Genomic DNA, 21,526 nt, shown 5'->3' on the forward strand with positions numbered 1-21,526 from the left:
GCTGCACCGCCTGCCAGGAGGGCTCCGCGCTACTCCCGTCGGCAGGCAGGGAAGGACGCGGGCTGCCCTGCCGGGCTTGATGGAGGGCGCTCCCCTCCTCCGCCAGCGGGAGCAGCAAACCAAAAAGAAAAAACCTGCAGGGGTGGCCAAAGCGGTAAAGCGCCCCCCCCCCCCAAAAAAAAAAAAAAAAAGGATTAGATGGAATGCCGCCCTTTGGGATCTGCCGCCCCAAGCACGAGCTTGCTCGGCTGGTGCCTGGACCCGGCCCTGTGTGCAACATGTTTCTCCTAGCCTACAGCACCTTCAGCCTCCTTGTCTCCCTCATTGTCTCCAGTGCCAGTGGGCTGTGCCTGTGTGGGTAAGCGGGGCACCTCCCAACTATAGTACTGTACTGTATGGCAAAAAAAAATTTCCATGTAACCTAGCCCCACCATTTACATTCATTCTTATGGGGAAATTGGATTCGCTTAACATCATTTCACTTAGTCACATTTTTCAGGAACGTAACTACAACGTTAAGTGAGGAGTTACTGTATATCAACTTACAGAATGAGAATGAGTGGCATGTTGCTTTCAGAAATATTCATAACCTTACTTTTATTTAGTCAGTAATAAAAAAGGCAGACTAATTCTCCCAGAGAGTTCTGCCATTGGTCTTGGTTATTTCAGCCTCACAGACCAACAGCAAGTTCTTCCCAGCTGATCCTAATTGCCACAAGGCAGATATGGAGCGAAACGGTCTCTCTAATACCCAGTCCAGGATTATTAAAGGCTTTAAAGATCATTACCAACAACTTGAATTTACGTTCTTTGGAGGCAGGGATGAGGGGATTTGGCAACTACTGTTCTCTTCCACTACTGTTGATCGACCCCTGTGGGACTGTGTGGATGACCACTTTCCATGTCTGTTTATCCCTATGACCTGGGACTCTGTGGTGAGGCTGCTTCTGTTTGGTGCCCTGATACTGTATGTATCATTGGCCTGGTGAGACAGCATCTTGCATTGCCTTTCACGGACATAAGACACCTCTTACTAACAGAACAATAACTGTCTTTCAGTTTTCAGAGTGGTAGCTGTGTTAGTCTGTATCAGCAAAAATAATGAGGAGTCCTTGTGGCACCTTAGAGACTAATAAATTTATTTGGGCATAAGCCTTTGTGGGCTAAAACTTTCAATTAGGTACTCTTATTGCTTGTAGTGGCACACTGCTCTGGGTCCACTGGTCTACTTCGACCTGTCGGCGCTGGCTCCTCATTCTCCTGTCCCTAATAAAGCAGTTGTATTAACTGCTTTTGTTTGATGATGGTTGTCACACCACTTACATTGTTGACAAGCATGTGAATTACTGATCTGTTAATCTAGTCACAATACACACACTGTAACTTTTTATGTGCTGGGAAACAATGACATGATATGTAGGGGATAAGCTGGAGCACATTGTGATATAAGCTATGCCCTTGCAGAAGCCTGTTCACTTGTATGTGGCTTGCAAATCCACTAAGCACTGGCTTATACAGCACACACATTTGTGCAGGATCTGGCCGTTCATTTTAACGTGGGGGAAATATTCATAAATGAGATGGGAAAAGGGTAAACAGTGACGTGGCAGAGTTTGTAGCTTAGTCTTTAGACACTTGGAGAGTAATGAAACAATAGTATTTGGGTTCAGTGAAAAGGAGATGGGATAAAACTTTCAAAAAGTGCTGAAGTCCCCTTTTCAGAAGTAGGAAGAAATGCCCTTTTAGGAGTTTAAATCTCACTGATTTTCAGTGAGATTTAGGCTCCTAATCTACTTAGGCACTTTTGAAAATTTTACTCACAGAGGAGCTGAGTATCAGCATGTTAATGACAATGCAAGCCATAAGCTCTTTGTGGCTTCACATACAAATCAAACAGGAGAGGTGGTGTGCTGGACCCCTGAGAGAGAGACTGCAGATGTGAGGTTCCTTTTGGGGTGTGGGGCACAAGCAGTGATCCGATACTACTACTAGAATCTTTTTCAGATGAACCAAAGCTACTCAAGCTATTTCATCCATCCACCTCACCACTTTCTGCGGACAAGTCAATAGTTTCAAAAGCTGCTGACAGATCTAATGTAATCATCCTGAATATTTTATTATTGTCTGTTGCTAGAAGGTGATTGTCACCCATCAATACCAATACAGTCTCTATTCAATAATCAGTCATCAATCTGTGTAACTTAGTTAAGTGATTAACTAAGAAGGCTGGTCAGTGCTGGTTATTTGACTTGGATTTAACAATTGTGTGTGGTAGCTCTTTAGTTATTACAGAGCATGAGAGTTGCCTTATCACATCAGACCCATGGTCTATCTAATCAGTTTCCCATTTTTGGCAGTGGCCAGCCCCAACATGCTTCAGAGGAAGGTGAAACAAACTCTGCAACAGAAAATTTATGGAATAATCTGCCTATACAGGAAGCTTCTTTCTAAAACCTGCCAATTAGGATTTGGCTTTTGCCCTGAAATATGAAGGTTTATATGTCTTTGGGCTTTTATATGGATGATGAGAATATTAATGTAACTTTATGTCTTTTTTTTTTTTTTTTTTAATATTGATTTCTTGGTCTCAATCTTATCTTTGTGAATTCTGTCGGTTAATTATGTCCTAAGCCTAACTCCCTAAAGTTGTAAATTCAGCATGGTAGTACATACAATTTGCAGAATAATATTTAAAGCAGTGATATTCAGACTCAGGCTCCCGAGTCGCAAGTGGCTCTTTAATGTGTCTCCTGCAGCACGTGATATTAAAACACTGTGTGATTTCATTATTAACCAGTCTAAAGTATTAACCAGTCAGGATGCTTTTACTATTGTTTAAATATGAATATATAGTACCATAATAAATGAAACAATGAATTCACAATTCTGTTGCTCTTTTGGGTATTATTGATAGCTAATTTGGCTCCTGAACCACTGAGGTCTGAGTATCACTGATTTTAAAGAGACTGGCAGTACAGAAAAACTCAGAAGAATATCTCTGATATTTCTGAAGAGACTGAGAGACTCTTCCAAATATGTATAAAGAGTTAGTGACAAAATGTCTTTTATTTACAGCTTCCAAAGGCCTTTGTTAGTCCTTGTTGACAGAAACATAGATTTAGCAACTCCTCTACACCATACTTGGACATACCAGGCATTAGTGCATGATGTACTGGTAAGAGAATAAACTTCATTTTTACTATTGAAAGTACAGTTGCATTCTCAGTTTACTCTTAAATTTAGTAACCGTGTCAGTCCCCTTAATCAAAATCTTATTTTATATATTGAATTTATTTGGAAGCTTTTTCATCTAAAACAAATCTAGAAGGTTTATTGTGAAAGGTTGGGAGTTTTGACATTGCAGTACCTTTTTAAAACATTTACTGTTTAAAATGTTGCTGTAGTTATTAAGATACTGGTAATTCAGTTATGCAGGGCTGTTTTTCAGAAGTTTATCTTATACTTTTTGTGTTAGTTTTATTTCTCTTAATGCAAAAATTTATCTTAAATCAGATCTAAGTTTTGTCACTGATATTCATTTTTGTCATTTTCTAAGATAAGACTTGAGACTTGTTCTGCAGCTATCCTATACAAATCTTGTGTTCTCTCGTTCCCCATCTACAAAGACAAATGCTTATGACACTAAATTGCCATGATAGGAGGTTGCTGTTAGCTTGATTTTTTTGATGTTTTATGAAATGTACAGATTATAATAGTTTAATTTTATCTATTCTGAAATGTAAATATTTTGTATTGTTTTAATAAGTTTTAAAACAGCCCTTAGTATCAGTTTGAGGTTTTTGGAGATTTCTTACTTTACCATTCTTCTCCACAAGATGGTGTAGATGTTCTATATAGAGAAATACCAACCTGTAAATGAACTTGCTGGGAGAACTTTCATAAATATTTATTTTGTTTTGGAAGTCGCATGGAGCTTAGAACATATACATTTTCCAGAGCTGATTTTATAAAACAACTTGCAATGAAAGGCTTTTTTTTTTTTTTTTTTTTTTTTTTTTTGTACGTAGTATATAAACTTCTGGCTGACCTAATATGTCTTAGAGCGCCATTGTTAATGGAGAAAATGATATGCAACCTAATTCAGCTGCATGTTATATTGGAAATTTATTTTAATGGAAGGAAATCTTGTTACTTAACTGAGAAATTTATTCATATAAAATACATAACTACAAAAACCTAATCTAAAAAATATGCTAATAAAATTATTTAACTGCATAGAAAAAAGCAGGAGGGATATTAGTTCACTTTAACATATATTAAAATGAATTTCACGTGACCTATTTAATGTAACTTCTCTGAGTTAGTGTTTTGTATTTGTTGCTGAGGTTGTGATATACATCCACAGTCTGTAGTTCATGCTAAAATTGCAATATACATGCCTACATGCCCGGTTACTATGAGTTATGTACTGGCACATAGAGTTGTCCGAAAATTGTTGCATCACTGAGGTGAAATTTTTTTAGTCTCTGAAAATCTTGTGGGGTTTTATAGAATTCTACTGTGCACGGCAAATTGTGCATGTGGTGTGTATGTTGCATTTACACTTTTCAGCTGATGGAAAGTCACTGCCTTTTTGAGACTGAAGGATTGTTTATAAACGTCAATATTTTTTTGAATGTGCATGTTTTGTTCTTAAAATGTCTAGTTCAACCTGTTAGCAAAGTTTGTATCATGAGCCTACATCCCTTGGAACCATGAGTGATCTCTAGTTTCGTATCAAGGGGAAAAGGTAAATTTCAAAACCAGGCTCACTATCCAGTTGAAAAAAAATCATGCCAGACTCTTCACAGAATGAGCACAACATTTTATGAAATGGCTTGAATGACTTTGTTGACAGAGCTCTAAATTGTAACAGGAAAATAGTTACCAAGGTGATGATTACATAAATTGTACTTTCACGTAAATCAGTTTTCATTTGGCTCTCAACTACAGGAGCCTAGGGAATCTGTGGGATGGTGATCTAAAGGCCAGCGTAACCACAAATCTCTGTGCTTTGCCTGTTTAAGTAATAATGATACTGTTGCTACAAATAAACAAACTCATCTGAAGAGTCCTATTCTGATCAAAATCTATTCCAATGGGGGGGGGAGGGGAATTAATGTGTGTTTAAAATATATAATATCAGGCTGACTTGGCTGTAGGAACAGGGTTCTGATTGAGTGAACAACCTAGGTGTCATGTTAAACTGAGTGGGAAGCTTTATAATAATTGCTAAGCTGCTAAAGTAATCGGAGAGGGACCCATTGAACAGAAATGGTATGTGAATTTTCTGCTAATGAAGTAATCTTTCTCTCCCCCTTTTTTCCTTTAATTTATTCACTCATATGAAGCTGTCCACCAAAATCTGGTTTTTTTGGAAACCTTAAGCAAAGGCCTTACAAGAAGGTGAAGAGCCACTAGTTTCATATGCTTGCTTTGGTGTGGAAGCTATTTGATTTTTTTTAAATTTTGATCTGAATGATCTATAACATTTCCCATTACCCACAGGAGTGGAATGTTACTTCATGGACTACTTTGTCAATATTCTTGACCATTAATATTGTCCTTCCCAACCGAAGTTGATACACGAGAATGGGCTTGACAGTTTACACTCAGGTCCATATGTTAGGACATTTGTGCCCACTCACAGGTTGATATGACATGTTAACTGGAGCTGTGGTTCTCACATTTGTAGATACTTTATAAGAAACACATCCTCTCACAAAGCCTCTTCACTTCCAACATCTGATTCTAAATTTTCATGCTTCCTATTACTAAGAGAGCCTCTCCAAGAGATTGGGGGACAGACTGCAGCTTGAGAACCAACACAATAGAATACAGGTGCTTATCAAAGTTTGGTTTAGATGTGCAGCCTGCAAATTGCTGCGGAGGAGGTGCCAAAATGAAATGGCTGTCATGCTTGTGGCCAAACAATGTTTATCTGTTCTGATCACCTTAATGCTTGTTCTTGGTGCTAGCAATCTGGGACTTCAACATATGCTGCTGTTCTCTGATGTGATAACAGCCAAATAAAATACATGAACTATGGATAAGAAAGACTTTTGTACTTTCTCTGACCCTCAGTTCTTCAGAAAAACTAGTGAAGGCCAGTAATTCTCAAATATGAGTAACTAAAAAAATATTTTTAGTGGAGGTTTGGGGAGCTTTAGAGTGCCTTACTCCTAAAACAGGAACAAGCCTCACGCAGTGTTGTAGCATCTAAAATATATTCTTAATGGCCGCAAGAAGGGGCAACCTAACACACCTTTGATAGAGAGAGGGAGAGGGCATACATAGCCTCTTCTTTTGAAAAAACTGGAGAGGCATACCTGCAGCCAGAGGGATCAGAGTTTGGCTAAAGTTCTCCCAGACCACCCCCACCCCTTCTGGGCAGCTGTATCTTTTTCTGTGTTGTGCCCATCAACTGCTGTCCTTCCCCACTCCCCAAAATCAACAGGTGTTTAAGGGGAGAGGTTCTCTGATCACCTTGCCCACTCTCCTGACAGAAGAGTTTCTGGAGGCCTATGTTATCTATCTTGTCTTCCCATTGATGCAGGTATTTGGAAGAGTGTTTGATCTTGTCTTTCTCACAATCACAAAATCCAGTAAGTAAAGGGAACGTGGAATAGCTAGGCCGCCTCTCAACCCTGCTACTCTGAGGGAGAACAATAAGCCCAAAGACACAGCCCCTCACTACAGCCCACACACTTCATTAGCCATGCTCACAAATCCACACACAACAAGAACACACAGTGTACCCAAACATCACTCTGAAGCCTAGACTGTATGTCTGAGTCAGTGTGAAATGATGGAAGCAGCTACAACCATTGTAGAGAGTTCTTTTTGTTTAGATTACCGCTAGGTTCAGTATTAGTAGGTAGATATGGATGTATGAGGAAGACAATGAGAACATATAGGAGTGACAAAGCCAATGTGATAGGCCAGCAATTACTCTGCTCTGATTGTGTCGGTAGTAGATAGGAGCATACGATATTTTTTAAGTCTTTTTCCTTTGTGTATTTATACTGGGATGATGCCAGTCTGGAATTCTAGCTGTGTTTAAGTGACTCAGTTATCTTGATACATGTTCAGGTTAGATCTTAATATATAATATCTTAGTTGCGTTGTTGTGGAAGATTAAAGATATCATCTTATGCCATGTACTGTATGTACAATATATACAAAAACCTCCATTAAAAATGTTAGTTATAAAGTTAAGTGCTCAGGTCAGGATAGGTTGAAGTAAAAGTTGCTTGTTCAGTCTTCTGTCGATGTGGGTACTTCTAGGACTCCCATCACTGTAGTTTTGGAGCACCTCACAAACATTAATCAACTTGTTGTCGTCGCATCCTGCTGTGAAGCAGGGGAAGTATTACCTCCATTTTACAGAGGAAGAATTGACACACAGATTTTGATTTTGTCAAGTCAGACAGAAAGTCCAGGCAGGAATAAAACTCAGATCTACTGTGTCCCAGGTCTGTGCTTTAACAGGACCATTTTTCCCTCTTCCAGAATCTCTGACTCATTCGTTCTATGGCCCTGGCAATGGGTGAAACAGGTGCTAAGGACAACTGTCTCATTTACTGTGTCATGTGGGCAATGAATGAGGCAGGGATCCTGCATTAAAAAAATAAACTAAAAACGTTATTGTACAGTGTAAACACAGGCTCAGTTAAGGTTGAACAGACAACTTTGATATTATCATTTCTTGACTTTTGTGTGCTTCAGTTCGCGCCCTTGATGCATGTTTGTTTTTTAAAGGAACAGTACTGGGACACAAATAGATATATCTTGATATCTTGGTCTTCCACATAAAATGCAGTGTGTCAAAAAATACGGAATAGAAGAATTAAACTTGACACATCCATTTTAATGACTGTTTTCTTAACTTTCTACTCACTATTATCCCAGTCATGCAGACAGGTATGCAATGTATGTATGCATAGGGGTCTATTCAGATGGCATTTGTTGCAGGAATGGGACCATACTGAATAAAAGGATAAGAAAATGAGCCATAAAAATGCGCTGTAAGAATGAATTGTATATAAAAAAAGAAATTGGAAGGAAACTTTTCAAAGGATTATGGATACCGAGGCCAGATGAGGTGAAATTAGATGTAAATAGTTTTTCAGGGTGTTTTCAACTACTTCAAAACTCCTTCATTATATTTACTGTATACTTCTGCCTTATTTGTATTTCCATCTTATGAGGAAAATAAATCTAGTAACTAGTTACAAAATCTGATCAATAAACCCAGGACACATTGTTTTCCTAAATTAATTTTTCACAGCTTTCCTTAATTTTACATTAATTTCTAAAGGAATATCTAGTTATATAGTATAATTTCTGTAAATGTATAATGTAACATATAAAAATATACAAAAAATATGAAGATGTTTTAGTTCAATCAGTCTGGTCCCTATAACAATGGAAAATGTCTATTTAAAAAAAACCAATACCACATAAGGTATTCTTAAGAGAAAATTAGAAATAACATCTTCCATGTAGACTGCAGTCTATTTATAACATCGTATATTGAAGAAACAAGTATAAAAATTACTATTTACATAAAACAAAAGTAAAATAAGATGGTAACCCAGAAAAAAATTATTCCTTTGTTCCAGTATATGTGTGGTGATTAGAGAATATAGGCTAGTGAATGATTAATGCCAAGTTTCAATTATTTCAGTTCTTGTTTAAAAAATTTTTAACTCATTTCTTGGAAAGTCTGGATAAGAGATTGGTGGTTTTGTGTTTTGTTTTTGTTTTGTTTTTTGGCTCAAAGCAAGGATTTGATTGTTCTTGAACAACCCAGAGGATATATTTATCTTTGTAAATGTCACCTAGAAAGTCATAAGTAGGGAAATTTGCTAATAAAATAGATTGGTCTGTTCCAGAAGGACCACCAGGAAAAGTGGAGTTCCAGAAAAAGGTTCAGGGATTTCTTTGTTTTTTCTCTGTTGCTCCATATATAAAATAGTTAATGCAAAAGGAAGCTAACTCTAGTCAGTTTTCCTCTGCAAACTAGTCTCATGCCTGCTGTAAAGACAGAATGACTTAAAATTGTTGTTTTCCGTTGCAGTTCAGCTACATGTCAGTTTCTTCTTGCAACAAGTATGTGAAAAACTTGCAGAGGCAAACTGCTTAGAATTACTTCAAGACCTCTATTCCTAAGAGGCACAAAAATAAGTGACAGGAGAAAGATTGAAAAAATAAGGGACTCAAAGAGGTAGCAAATGTGGCATTAAAAAAATGGAGTGGGAAGGTAATGCAGAGACTGAGAAGATGAAGCAGGATGGGGGAAAGAGAGATTTGCTCTGGTGTTGGAGATAGAGCAGTGCTGCTTTTTCTCTTCAAATGCTGTTTTTTTCCCCCCATGCAAAATAAAATGCCAAAACACAAAGATTAATTCTCCCTGTTCGTGAGAGTTACCTTTTTCAGTATAATTGATGCTACTCTTCCAAAAGGTCACTAGTCTTCTCTTAACAATCCAGGCTACAGAGTCATTCTCTGTGGCCCAATGTCTATTCAAGTATTTTATACTAAGTAGAACAGCTTCACCATGAAAGACTGATACACCCAACCCAGACTGCCTTATAGCCTAGTCGTCAGAGCAGGTGGGAGGCTCAAGTTCATGGCCCTGCTCTAATGACTATTTAATTATTTAGATACAGTGGAATAACTTCAACAGGAGAGATTGAAACACCTGCACCAAACTACCCCATAGCCCAGTGATTAGGGCACTATCCTGCAGTGTGGGAAACCCAAGTTCAAATCCCTTCTCCACATGAGGCAGAGAGGAAAATTGAACCCACGTGAATGCCCAAACTCCCCCGTGTTAAAGGTTGTAAGAGATGTGGTGCTGCCCTTCATTTCCTCTGAATTTATTTTAAAAAGTGCACGCAAATGAAACATTTTGTTTTAGGTCAAACAAAAGGTTTTGATCAACCCCAAATGATTTTTGTTCACTTTTGATTCACTGAAATATTTTGGAATTTTCTATTTGTTAGGGGTGAATGTGACACACAGACCCCTTGACAAAGGGTCCCATTTTTTGTAAACTCCTCTCATCTCGGACCTGTCAAACTCATTTCACCAAACACATATCTTGCAGGATTTTTATCCATAAGGGATATCATGAGGTGCTACAGAAAGCTTGTAATTTGTCAAAACTCATACTCCTTGCAAGATGTATGTAAGGGTAATATTTAAGGAATAATATGTTTATACTGAAAGTGTGCTTTATGGATTAAGGGCTTGTCTACACTTAAAACGCTGCAGTGGTGCGGGTGTGCCGCTGCAGCACTTCAGTGAAGATATTACCTAGGCCAACAGGAGGACTTCTCCCATTGCTGTAGGTAATTCACCTCCCAAGATGCCATAACTAGGTCCTGTTGACTTAGCACTGCCTACATCAGGGGTTAGGTTGGTTTAACTGCAGTGTTCAGGAGAGTGAATTTTTCCCACTTCTGAGTGATGTAGTTATACAGATCTAATTTCCTAGTGTATACCAGGCCTTAGAGTACAAACTTTAGAGTTAATCACCAAGAAGTAATGGGCCTCGGGGAAGGACCATGCAAGCAAGAGCGAGTTGTCACTCCTCCCTAATCAGCCAGTCAGTTAGTGCAGGGCTCAATTGACCAGCCTTGCCCTCTCCCAAAATTATCAATGAAAAACCACCAGAGAAACCATCAAACAATTGAAACACATTAGAATTGAAATAGGAACATTACAACAGAGCGAGCTTCACCATGGCTGTGAATAGAAGCAAAAGCCTGTTTTAATATAACAGAGTGTAGGGAAAGACACTCTAGATCCATTCATTCCCTTGGGGAGTAAGGGTGCTTTCATTGAGGTTTCGGATGCTGGTTACTAAGAAACCATCCAGCTCTTCAATAAACTGAGCTTTTGGGTGGGAATTCTACAATATTAGAAAGGAAAGATAATTATTGATAAATGTAGATCCAGGTTTTTATTTTATGATTTTGTATTGTATTGTAACAACACACTTCTGACACTGTCTCATTTCTAGTTAAATCTTTATTCTTAAATAAATCACCTTTTGTTTTATCATAAGTGCTCACAAGCACTGTGTGGTTTACAGGACTGGTGATTTAAAGTAAAACTGATAAACTGGGACACACTGCAATGGATCTGTGATTGGGGGCAGTGAATCTGGGATTTCTTAGAGTAGCCAATGTCAGGGGCTGGATATCACAGGGGAATGATTCAAAGGGACTCAGGGATTGGAATGCACCTGTTGTTAATATGCAAGGCAAAGTTAGAACTGGCATAGCCTAGAGGGGAGTGCTGGAGTGGCTAAAAGGCTAGTTGTGTTAAGGAGCTGACACGCAGCTACCACAAGAAAGACTCCCTCTTACTGGAAGCAGGGGATAACAAGGTGACTTACAGACCTGGGTACCCCAAGAACTGTCACAGTGAACTCATTTTTTATTTTTTTGAGAATTGCCAACAAATTGAAAATTGCTTGCCCAGCTGTATTTTCAAGGCTTCAGATATTCATAGTGAATCACTCCAAAATTAATCACTTAACTTTCCACAAAGTATTCAAAGGCATTAGTTCTCATTGGGGACAAAACAGCAAGACAAAGTTAAAATACCTCTACAAAGGTATTTAACTGCTAAAAGTTAACGCTAGTATCTCAAATTTCTTTTAAACAATAAAAAAAATATTTCTGATAGACGACCATACCGAGAAATTGGAGACAGAAAGTTTCTTGTTTTTTGTGGAAAGTATGTATGTTTAGGGAAGGAAGAGAGGTGGAAAACTTGGCTTTCTCTAGAATGAGACGCAAACGTGCTTATGAAAATTGTGGCTCCATAATATGAATTCAAGTCTTCCATATTGAGAACTACTCATTTCTTATTTTGCTTATAAGTTCAAAGGCTATTAGTTCTATAGTGAATTTTAGTTTACCACTTAAGGCCTGCATCTGGTAAGTTTCTCATTGTTATTTGTTGAACATCCCGGGTTAGTCCATTGTTTAAGCTTGGAGTATAGGGAGTGTAGTAAGGTTGCATATAACATAATTTGTTATTAAATCATATAAACTTGATTACAAAAACTGATCCTTGTGACTCCTCACTATCTTTCTTTCCATCTTTTAAGAAACTTCCATTCTCCCTTAATTTTCTGTCAACTGTTTCCCTGGTTCATGACTCTTCACACTTTGGCTGTTCACTTCTATTATGAAACTTTGTCAGTTACTTTTGAAAACCTAATTACGTTATGCATATTATGTTAATTAAATTACATTACCACCACTTGGCAATAGTATCTACAAATATATCCAAAATTATAATCAGGCATGACCATTTTTTTCATGAGGCTGGTTATCCTTAGCTACACTGCATTTTTTCAGGGTGTAGATCTGTCCATCCTCCCTGGCCCCGTGTGATCTTTCAATGTAGCTTCTGAATGTTTCCCTCTCCAGCAAAAATCATCAGATTTTCTAGTATTTAGTTTCCAAATATCTTGTACACGATGTCATTAAGATAATCTCTTTGTATCCTTCCTGAATGGAGTAACCTTTATGAAAATGTATGTGAAAGTGTCTTTATCATTTCCCATTTCTTGTAGCAGTTTTTCATGTAATTTGTTTACATCTGATGTCTTGCCAACTTCAACTCCATGGGGCCTGTGGTTTAGGGCACCATTGCCTGCAGTCACCTTTAAGCCAGGAAAAATCCAAGTCCCAATATGAAAGGATTTAGAGATGTGACTTGTATTAAAACCATTTCTAGCACTTTTTGGGTGAAGTTTGCAATTCCTGCACTGTTCCAGAATCATCAAGTATTTTGAAAAAGTTTAAAAAACAAAAAACCTAGGGCCAGATTTACGGATATTTAGTATCTTATTTAAAATAATGCCATTGAAATTAATACGGCTCTCACAGAGAGTTACTAAAATCTGGTCCTTTATTTTGATCTTAGTTTCTCTACTCAGCCTTTAGGACTATTTTATAAGCATCACTTATAACCTATCACTGCATTATTTTGGGGGTATTCAGCATTATTCCTCTGTTGCTCTATTTAAAGGACACTAATTTTAGTTTTTACTCTTCGTTGTTTCTTATATCCCATTAGAAGCTTTAAAATGTTTTTCCTATTTTGTTCTTTTCAGTTTGGTAAACATAGGTGGTTGTTTTTAGAATGAACTTTAATTAATATGATTGTTTAGTTTTTTAATATGACATGAACGTACAGGCAACTTGAAGTGGCGTGGCATGCCAAAGCCTCATTTGTGCACCAGCATAATCAATTATGTCAGAACAGTTCTGAAAAGTATTTTTAAGGCCATTTAGGGCTACATTTTCAAAGTATTCCTGTTTGCCTTGCACATTCTAACTCCAGTGTATATGCTGTCAGGCCTGTAGGCATGTGCATAGTGTGCTTTGTCACAGCACACACAAGTATGTGTAAACTTTTGAAAGCCTGAATCCTAATTTTCTAAACTTAATTTAGATTTTCTTTACAGTGAAGTGGTATGTTTGTATAAAATATGACTAGCCACTAGAATCCCAAATGACATTCCAAAAATTTTATATAGGCTAATTTTTTAGTTCTAACACTGATAATCTCCCTCAACTTCTCTTTAGTGTTTTTTCCTCATGCCTACTTATACAACAGGAATATTTTAAACAGCTTTTTAAAATTCTACTCTTTGAAGTTTGTGGCAATTTCTCAAAAATTGTTTAACTTTCTATTTTCAATTTATCCCAGAGTCAAAGAGGTCATCAGTGATAGATGATCAAGGAGAGAGAGGAATAGATCCCAGCACCATAAGGCAGACTGAAATATGCTGATGGAGAGTTTTAGGGGAAAATTGTGTGTAATGTTGAAGTGAATCCTAAAATGACTGGAGAATCAGTTGTTGTTTGAGGAAATGGTTGATGTGGTCATTCTTTAGTGCCTAGGTTCCATGATAATGAGTGTATTAGAAATGCAAGTTTGGATTTTTTTTGTACCTGAGGAAAGTCTTATAGCATAACGGAACCCTCTCAAAATGTGAACACCTTGAGCATTTTTTTCCTGTTTATCTTTTAAACATCTAACTTCAATAATCTTATTTTTATATATTGTAAGACAAAAAATGCAGTTCTAATTCTACTAGCCCCTAGGGTTGCCAACTTTCTACTCGCACAAACACCTGTGCCCTGCCCCTTCTCTGAGGCCCCAACCCCGCTCACTCCATCCCACTCCTCCCTCTGTTGCTCGCTATCCCCACTCTCACTCATTCACTCATTTTCACCGGGTAGTGGGTTGGGGTATAGGAGGGGGTGCGGGCTCTGGGGTGGAGCCAGGAATGAGAGGTTTGGGGTGGAGGAGGGTGCTCCGGGCTCGGGGGGTGGAGCCAAGGGGCTCGAAGTATGGGAGGGGGCTCCCGGCTGAGGCAGGGGGTTGGAGTGTGGGAGGGGGCTCCGGGCTGGGGCCGAGGGGTTCGGAGTGCGGGAGGGAGATCAGGGCTGGGGCAGGGGGTTGGGGTGTGGAGGAGTGTAAGGGCTCCAGCTGGGGGAGCGGGCTCTGGTGTGGGGTTGGGGATGAGGGATTTGGGGTGTAGGAGGGTGCTCCAGGCTGGGGCCGAGGGGTTCAGAGTGCGGGAGGGAGATCAGGGCTGGGGCAGGGGGTTGGGGTACAGGAGGGGGGCAGGTGTGCAGCTCTGAGCGGCGCTTACCTCAAGCAACTCCCAGAAGCAGCGGCATGGCCCCCCTTCTGCTCCTACATGAAGGCGCGGCCAGGCAGCTCTGCACACTGCTCCATCCGCAGGCACCACCCCCACAGCTCCCATTGGCACACAGAGCCCCCTGGCTGCCCTAGGCGTAAGAGCTGGAGGGGGGACATGTTGCTGCTTCCGGGAGCCGTGCAGAGCCACGGCAGGCAGGGAGCCTGCCTTAGCCCCGCTGCACAGCGGACCGGACTTTTAACAGCCCAGTCAGTGGTGCTGACCAGAGCCGCGAGGGTCCCTTTTCAACCTGGCGTTCCGGTCGAACCGGACACCTGGCAACCCTACAGGTCCCTTTCATATTTTTAAAGAAGGTGTTTGCTTTATCTTATGAAGCCCAGAGGTGATCCGTTTTACCCTAAAATTGTGATGGCTGAGCAGAGGACATCTGTAGAATTTAAAATCTTCTCTAAAAGAGAATTATTTCCCCTCCCCAGTCATTCAAAATGGGGGAAGAGGGGATAATTAGGAGGAACGAATTAATCCTTCAGCATGAATTAATTAATCTCAAATCTCTGTAAGGAAGGGATTCACCATAAATGGTGAGTGGAGTGGGGAAGTGCCGCCACTGCGGTCCTGTCTCCAGATGGGCGTTGTTCAGGGTTGGAGATCTATTTGTAGAGAGTGAGTGGGGCTCGTTTGCTTACCCACATTTTTTACTTCCACCTTGTAAACCAGGGGGAATCCATTCAACCGTTATAGTCAATGCAGAGATGCCATACTGGCAAAGTATGGGGAGAAAGTTGCAAGAGGCTTTTTGGAAACAGCCTGCCAACCATGTCCTCTGAATGAGATCTGTAGTTTCTGGGGTCAGAATCTCGCCTGTTTCCACACAGATTCTTCAAACAGAATCATCTGTTGAAAATACTGAATATAACCTTAGAATTTTCCTCCCGGTGATCCCGACCAGGTCCATCTTGTGGGTTTTTTTGCAGCAGGGAAAAACTTGGTCTCACAGTACTGCATCCACAATTTTGGTGTAATTGGGTCATCATCGTTAGACTACAACATTTCTCTACAACACTGAGGAAACCTATGGCAGCCCTGTACAAATATGTTCTAAATTACTGAATTGCCTCTACAAATCCCATATGAAAACCTGTGCACCTTCTAGAGTGAATTTATAGAATCATTTTAAGTCAGACAACTCCAGTTCCTGGTAAATAATCCAGTTTACATACAGAAAGCAAAGTAGGTTATCATGTCTGCTTACAAAATCTGTGTGTGTGTGCTCTTGAATGTGAGTTAGGACAGGACAAATATGCATGCACTCACTTGAAATTCTATTTCTATTATAGCATTAAATGACTTTGACTTTGAAGAAACTACACCAGACTCCTAACTCTGCTTATGTTATCTTAGGTTGGTTAGTAAACTTCTTTTGGCTGGTGTACAGATATTTAACAAAAATAGATGCTTTTGGTTACATTAGAATAAATAGCAAAATAAAACATTTGCTCAATGGAAAAGACTGGTAACAAAATAGTCTATTTTAAAGCATTAAGGAAGAAAGATTATACATACAGCCTAGAGATTTTTAGAGAGGATTTGAAATGTCCATTTCATTTGGAAGATCTATCATAGGATTTAATCAAAATAAATGTATGGAGGCCTTCTAGTTATTTTGGTTCATGGTAAGAATATTTTTAATTCTCTCTTTTGGATTGAAATTGTGGATGTTTAATTAAAATTATCCTTGTCTAGGATTTCCATTTGAACAGAGTTAATCTAGAGGAATCTTCAGGAATGGAAAATTCTCCGGCAGGGGCTAGACCAAAGAAAAAGAATAAAAAATCATATGACTTAACTCCAGCTGATAAATTTTGGCAAAAGCATAAAGGCAGGTGAGCTGAACAATTCCAGATTTTATATTTAAATTCGTCAACTTTTAATGAAGAATTACCCTAACATACTAATATTTTTTTCATGTCTTTGAGGAAGTGTGATAGAGCATTTGTGTAAAGGGGGTCATAAGCCACATTACTCTACCCAAAGAACTCTGTGTAATTTCATAAAATAGGTATGTTTGGTATAGTTCAATCTATGTAAATAGTGTAGAGGAATTAATCTAATTTTAAGGGATTCACTAGCAGTTTTACTTAGTTTAGGAAAAATCAAATTGGATTTATAGAGAGAAGTGGAGTTCTTTGGTAATATGGAAAATGCTAAATTAAACATAATCTCTTAATTCTTATGATTCACAAACAAGGTAGTAGAGTGCCCTGGATGTGCTAAGAAAGAGTTCTGTGTGAGCAAAGCTATAAAAGAATGAAAACTGAAAACCAGCACTGGAGGGACAAACTCTGCTGTATAGTGTGGTCTGGTCACATTATTAGATTTAAAGAAAGATGTCATCTGATCCATTTGGATATCCCAATACTTTACTGTTTTGAATGTTTATGAAAATGAAATTACTTAGGATGGAGACCTCATGATTAGTAGATTCAGTCCCTTCAGGTAAAATAGTTGAGGAATTGCTTTATACTAATCCTTACCTATTGCGGTAGCTTTACTTTTAGGGTTTTGTGGAAATATATTTAATATCTACAGCAATTTGAAACACTGATGTTAGTGGATCTGCTGGGACAGTCATTTTACCTCTTTGTATTCATCTGCTTTAGGGGGATTTTTTTGTTATGTAGAGAGTATGCATCTATGGTGCCATCACTATGTATTCATTTTTATAAGTGGATTTAATAAAGCATATAAAAAGTAATGGATATTTGTACTGAAAGCTTAAGCATATGTTTGATTACTCTCATATATTAATTATTTTCTGTATTTTTGATGTTTCATCATTATAGTAGTGAGTTGGTATTTCATAAATATTTCTGAAAGGCATTTCAACAGTTATTTTGATCATACAAACCATATGGTTCTACTGTTTAAATTTGACTGCTTAACAGAACCTGATATATAATATTGCTTTAGTCCTTTCCCAGAGGTAGCAGAGTCTGTTCAGCAAGAGCTGGAATCCTACAGAGCCCAAGAAGATGAGGTCAAGAGGCTTAAAAGTATTATGGTAAGGTTTGTTTAACATATATATTTTTTGTTTAACATTTTGTTTTTATATAAAATATGCGAATACTTGTGTAGGGCTTTGTTCCATGCTTTGAAAGCATCAGCATCAACAAATGTTGTTCTTCGAGTGATGGTCCCTATGTGGATTCCAAGCATGGGTGTGCATGAACGCCATGCGCCAGAACCGGAACTATTCCTAGTAGTATCCGTTGACGCACATGTGCATCGGCCGTGTGGCATGTCCGAAGCTTTAAGAGGCAGTGCAGGTCAACGCCGCTCCAGTTCCCTTTTACCGCTGCATGGCCAGAGTTGCAATCTCTCTTCCTCGGTGCTCTTAGCTTGTTAAAAGAACTGCTTCTGTCCATTGTACATGTTTTTTCTTTAGTGTAGTTTAGTAGTTGTCTGTTCATCGTTAATTAGTTGGCTGGTTACTTTCCGTTGGACTTATCCCCTCTAAGGACTCCCCCCGGCTAGGGGACTGTACTCTGGCAAGCTGGGTTTAAATATTGTGCTTCATGCCCATGCGCCTTCTCTGTGAGCGATGTGCATCAATTTTGTCTTTATTGCCTTGGCAAGGCTCACATTGCTGCACATTGCTCCATCTGCCGATCATTCCCACCGTGCACCTGAGAGGCTAGAGAACTCCACCTCCGCAAACACCTCATAGAAGAGGCAATGCGCCCAAGTGCGCTCCCAGATCTGGGATCCATGGATCCGCTGGAATGGCATTCGACACCGGCAGTGAGCACCTCTCTGGGGTCTTCCCGCCCAGCACCGGTGCACCCACCAAAAGCCCACCGAGTGCACATAAAGCACACCCATGGGCATAAGGGTGGCTCCCCGACGGGGACCGCCCCCAAGCGCAGTGTTGCCTCCTCAAGCCATGTCAAGGCGGGTGAGAAGTCGCGCGCCGACTTGGACACTCCTGCTCCGAAGATGTCCCGCTCCGAGCACAAGTCCAAGCTGCGCTGGCACCAGCCACAGTGACTGGCTTGCCGCCGGTGCCCCCAGTTCCGTCCACTCCACCAGGTCTGTCCAGACTTGTCTGCCTGGTGCCAGGCGTGCCAGGACATTTGACGGCTGAGCTTATGCTACCACACATGGGCCTCTGGGTCCCCTGCCACGCTTCGCCCGCCATCCCCTATGGACGAGTTGCTCCTGCTCCATCCTTCTCTGCTCCACCCTGCCCTTCTCTGCCGGGCCAGAGGTGCCTCTATTGCTCCTGGACCATTCTCCTGCACTGATGGTCCCGCTGGCTCCGCCCCTACCAGACCCATCTTCCGAGTCTGAGTGGTCCTCCTACCCAGACCCCACCTTCTCGCCTGCACGGTCCTTCAGTCTGGATCCTTGCTGCCAACTGTACCCTCCAGTATACGCCCCGTCAGCCGACCCATGGTACCCCTACACCTCGGCGCCACCATTGCCTGGCCACCTCTATGTCTGGCCCTACTGGGCTTCCTGGATGCCCTATTATGAGCATGGAATGCCATCTCGCTCATGGCACCAGTTTTCCCTGACGCGCACAGCCCCTCCCTTCTTCTTCGAGGACCCTTCGGCCGTCTCCACTCTGGCGGCACCAGCAGGCACCTTTGCCAACCCCAGTCGATATGGGCATCTCCTCGTCTCTGGATGATGCGATCATGCCCCCCCATTCTCTCACCTCTTGCCAACCTTGTGCCATACCAGGACTTTGGGGAATGGCCACATCCCTCAGGCTGAGGACGTTCAGGACCCGTGAGATCAATTCCTAGACATCTTACAATCTTCTGGACCCTCGTGTACCGCACTCCCTGTTCACAATGCCCTTCTACAGCCGGCCCAGACCACCTAGCACACCACAGCCTCCTGTGCCCCAACACCAAAACAGGCAGAATGCCAGTACTTCATGCCCTCTACGGGCATGGATTTTCCTTTCACCCACATGCCCCCCAACTCCCTGGTGGTCCGAGCTGCGACCGAGCCAACATCATCTATGGTCCACGCCCACTGATCGGGCCACCAAGAAGTTGATCCTCCTGGGATACCAGGTCTATTCTTCTGCTGGCCTCCAATTCCACATTGTCAGCTACCAGGCCATCCTGGCCAAGTATGACTTCCTTTCATTTTCCAAACTCATGGACTTCCAGGCCTTCCTCCCCCCGGAGAGGCAGCAGGACTTCCAACGTCAACTGGATGAAGGCAAGTTAGTGGCCAAGATCGCTGTCCAGGACACGGTCAATGCTGCCTCATACTTTGCCAGGACTCCCAGCTTCCCAAAAGAAGTCCAGACCACTCTTGAGGACCTCCCCTTCGACAACCACAAGTTCAGAAACAAAACAGACGAGTCCTTCCATTCCCTCAAGGACTCTCATGCCAGCTTATGCCATGTACCAGCCGTACCACCAACCTTACCCCCAGCGCCCACCCTATTCTTCTCAGCATTGTCTGCACTCGCAATGAACTCGCTACTCTGCTACTCCTTCTACTTCCACCCTGCCTTGAGGTTCCTCCAAGCAGCCCTTTTGACTCCTTCCCAAAGACCCGCGAACCTCCCCCCTCTCCTCTCGCTACTCCACAGGTGATTTTCGGGGGCTGCCTTGGCCGCTTCACTCGCAAGTGGGGTAAGATTACCACCAACCACTGGGTGCTGGAATATTGTCTACCTCATCTAATTTCTCTCCTTCCTGCCTCGCTGCGCACCTGAGGAGCACCGTGCCACGTTATCACACTCTCACTTCCTCTGAGAGGAAGCAGATACCCTCCTCCGGAAGGCCGCTATAGAACTCATTCAACAGTGCTACCGTTGCCAGGGCTTCTATTTCTCCTATTTCCTTGCGTCAAAGAAAGGAGGTGGCTTCCGCCCTATCTTGGACCTCTGAACAGATTTATTCGCAAGTTCCATTTCCGGATGATCACCCTCCCTCTCATTATCCCCTCCCTTTCCCATGGAGCCTGGTTCACCACTCTTGATACAAAGGATTCAATGGATGCGGCAGTGGGCCATGCTGTTCTCCACACTTCTTCTGAGCCCTTATGCCCACCTCCTACCTGAGCACTGCTCAGTACTCTCCGATGCATGGAACCACATAGGGACCATCTCTCTCTCTCTCTCTCTCTCTCTCTCTCTCTCTCTCTCTCTCAGAGGTTACTTACTGTAACTGGAGGTTCTTTGAGATGTGTGGTCCCTATCTGGATTCCAATCCTGCCCTCCTTCCCCTCTGCTCTGGGCTCCTCTGCTGCTTGGTAAGAGGTGTCGAGCTGCGCAGCCTCCTAAAGCCTTGGACGTACCACACGGCGACGCACTATGCACGTGCAGGTCAGTGGATGCTACTATGAACAATTCTGGCTCCAGCGCATGGCGCACATGCGCACCCACGCTTGGAATCCACATAGGGACCACACATCCCGAAGAATTTCCAATTATAGTAAGTAACCTCCTCTCCTTTAGCTCATGCGAGTTCTCACTATCTTGACTGACACATTCTGGGAAGGGAAGCACTTTGGATGTAAAATGATGATAGGGCAAAAAGGGTGCCATGAAGTTGGGGGGAAATAAACATTTTAACATACAGCTAGATAAGGTATACTTTAAAACCAGGTTTTTAGAAAAATAAATTAATAAAAGAAGATAATGCATGTGGAAGACTTCAGGTCATTGCAAAATATCACTTCATCCTCTGAAGTGAATTCACTATTGTAAATACATAAACATGATTATTTGCCTGAATTTATTGTGATAATATTGCAGCATTTCCAAATGAGACTCAGAAGGATGTGTTCATA

General features: G+C 41.1%; 1 protein-coding gene across 1 annotated transcript in view; it reads left to right on the forward strand.

The window, feature by feature from the left end:
* SCFD1 (sec1 family domain containing 1) overlaps positions 1-21,526 on the forward strand; it is a 148,590-nt gene that overhangs the window by 19,478 nt on the left and 107,586 nt on the right. The window contains exons 10-12 of the mRNA XM_024196058.3: positions 3,076-3,175; positions 16,448-16,587; positions 17,675-17,765. Of these exons, the coding sequence (XP_024051826.2) occupies positions 3,076-3,175; positions 16,448-16,587; positions 17,675-17,765 (331 nt within the window). The remainder of the gene's footprint in view (positions 1-3,075; positions 3,176-16,447; positions 16,588-17,674; positions 17,766-21,526) is intronic.

Source organism: Terrapene carolina, unplaced genomic scaffold (assembly GCF_002925995.2).
Source record: "Terrapene carolina triunguis isolate 2854851 unplaced genomic scaffold, T_m_triunguis-2.0 Scaffold96, whole genome shotgun sequence".
Lineage (NCBI taxonomy): Eukaryota > Metazoa > Chordata > Testudines > Emydidae > Terrapene > Terrapene triunguis.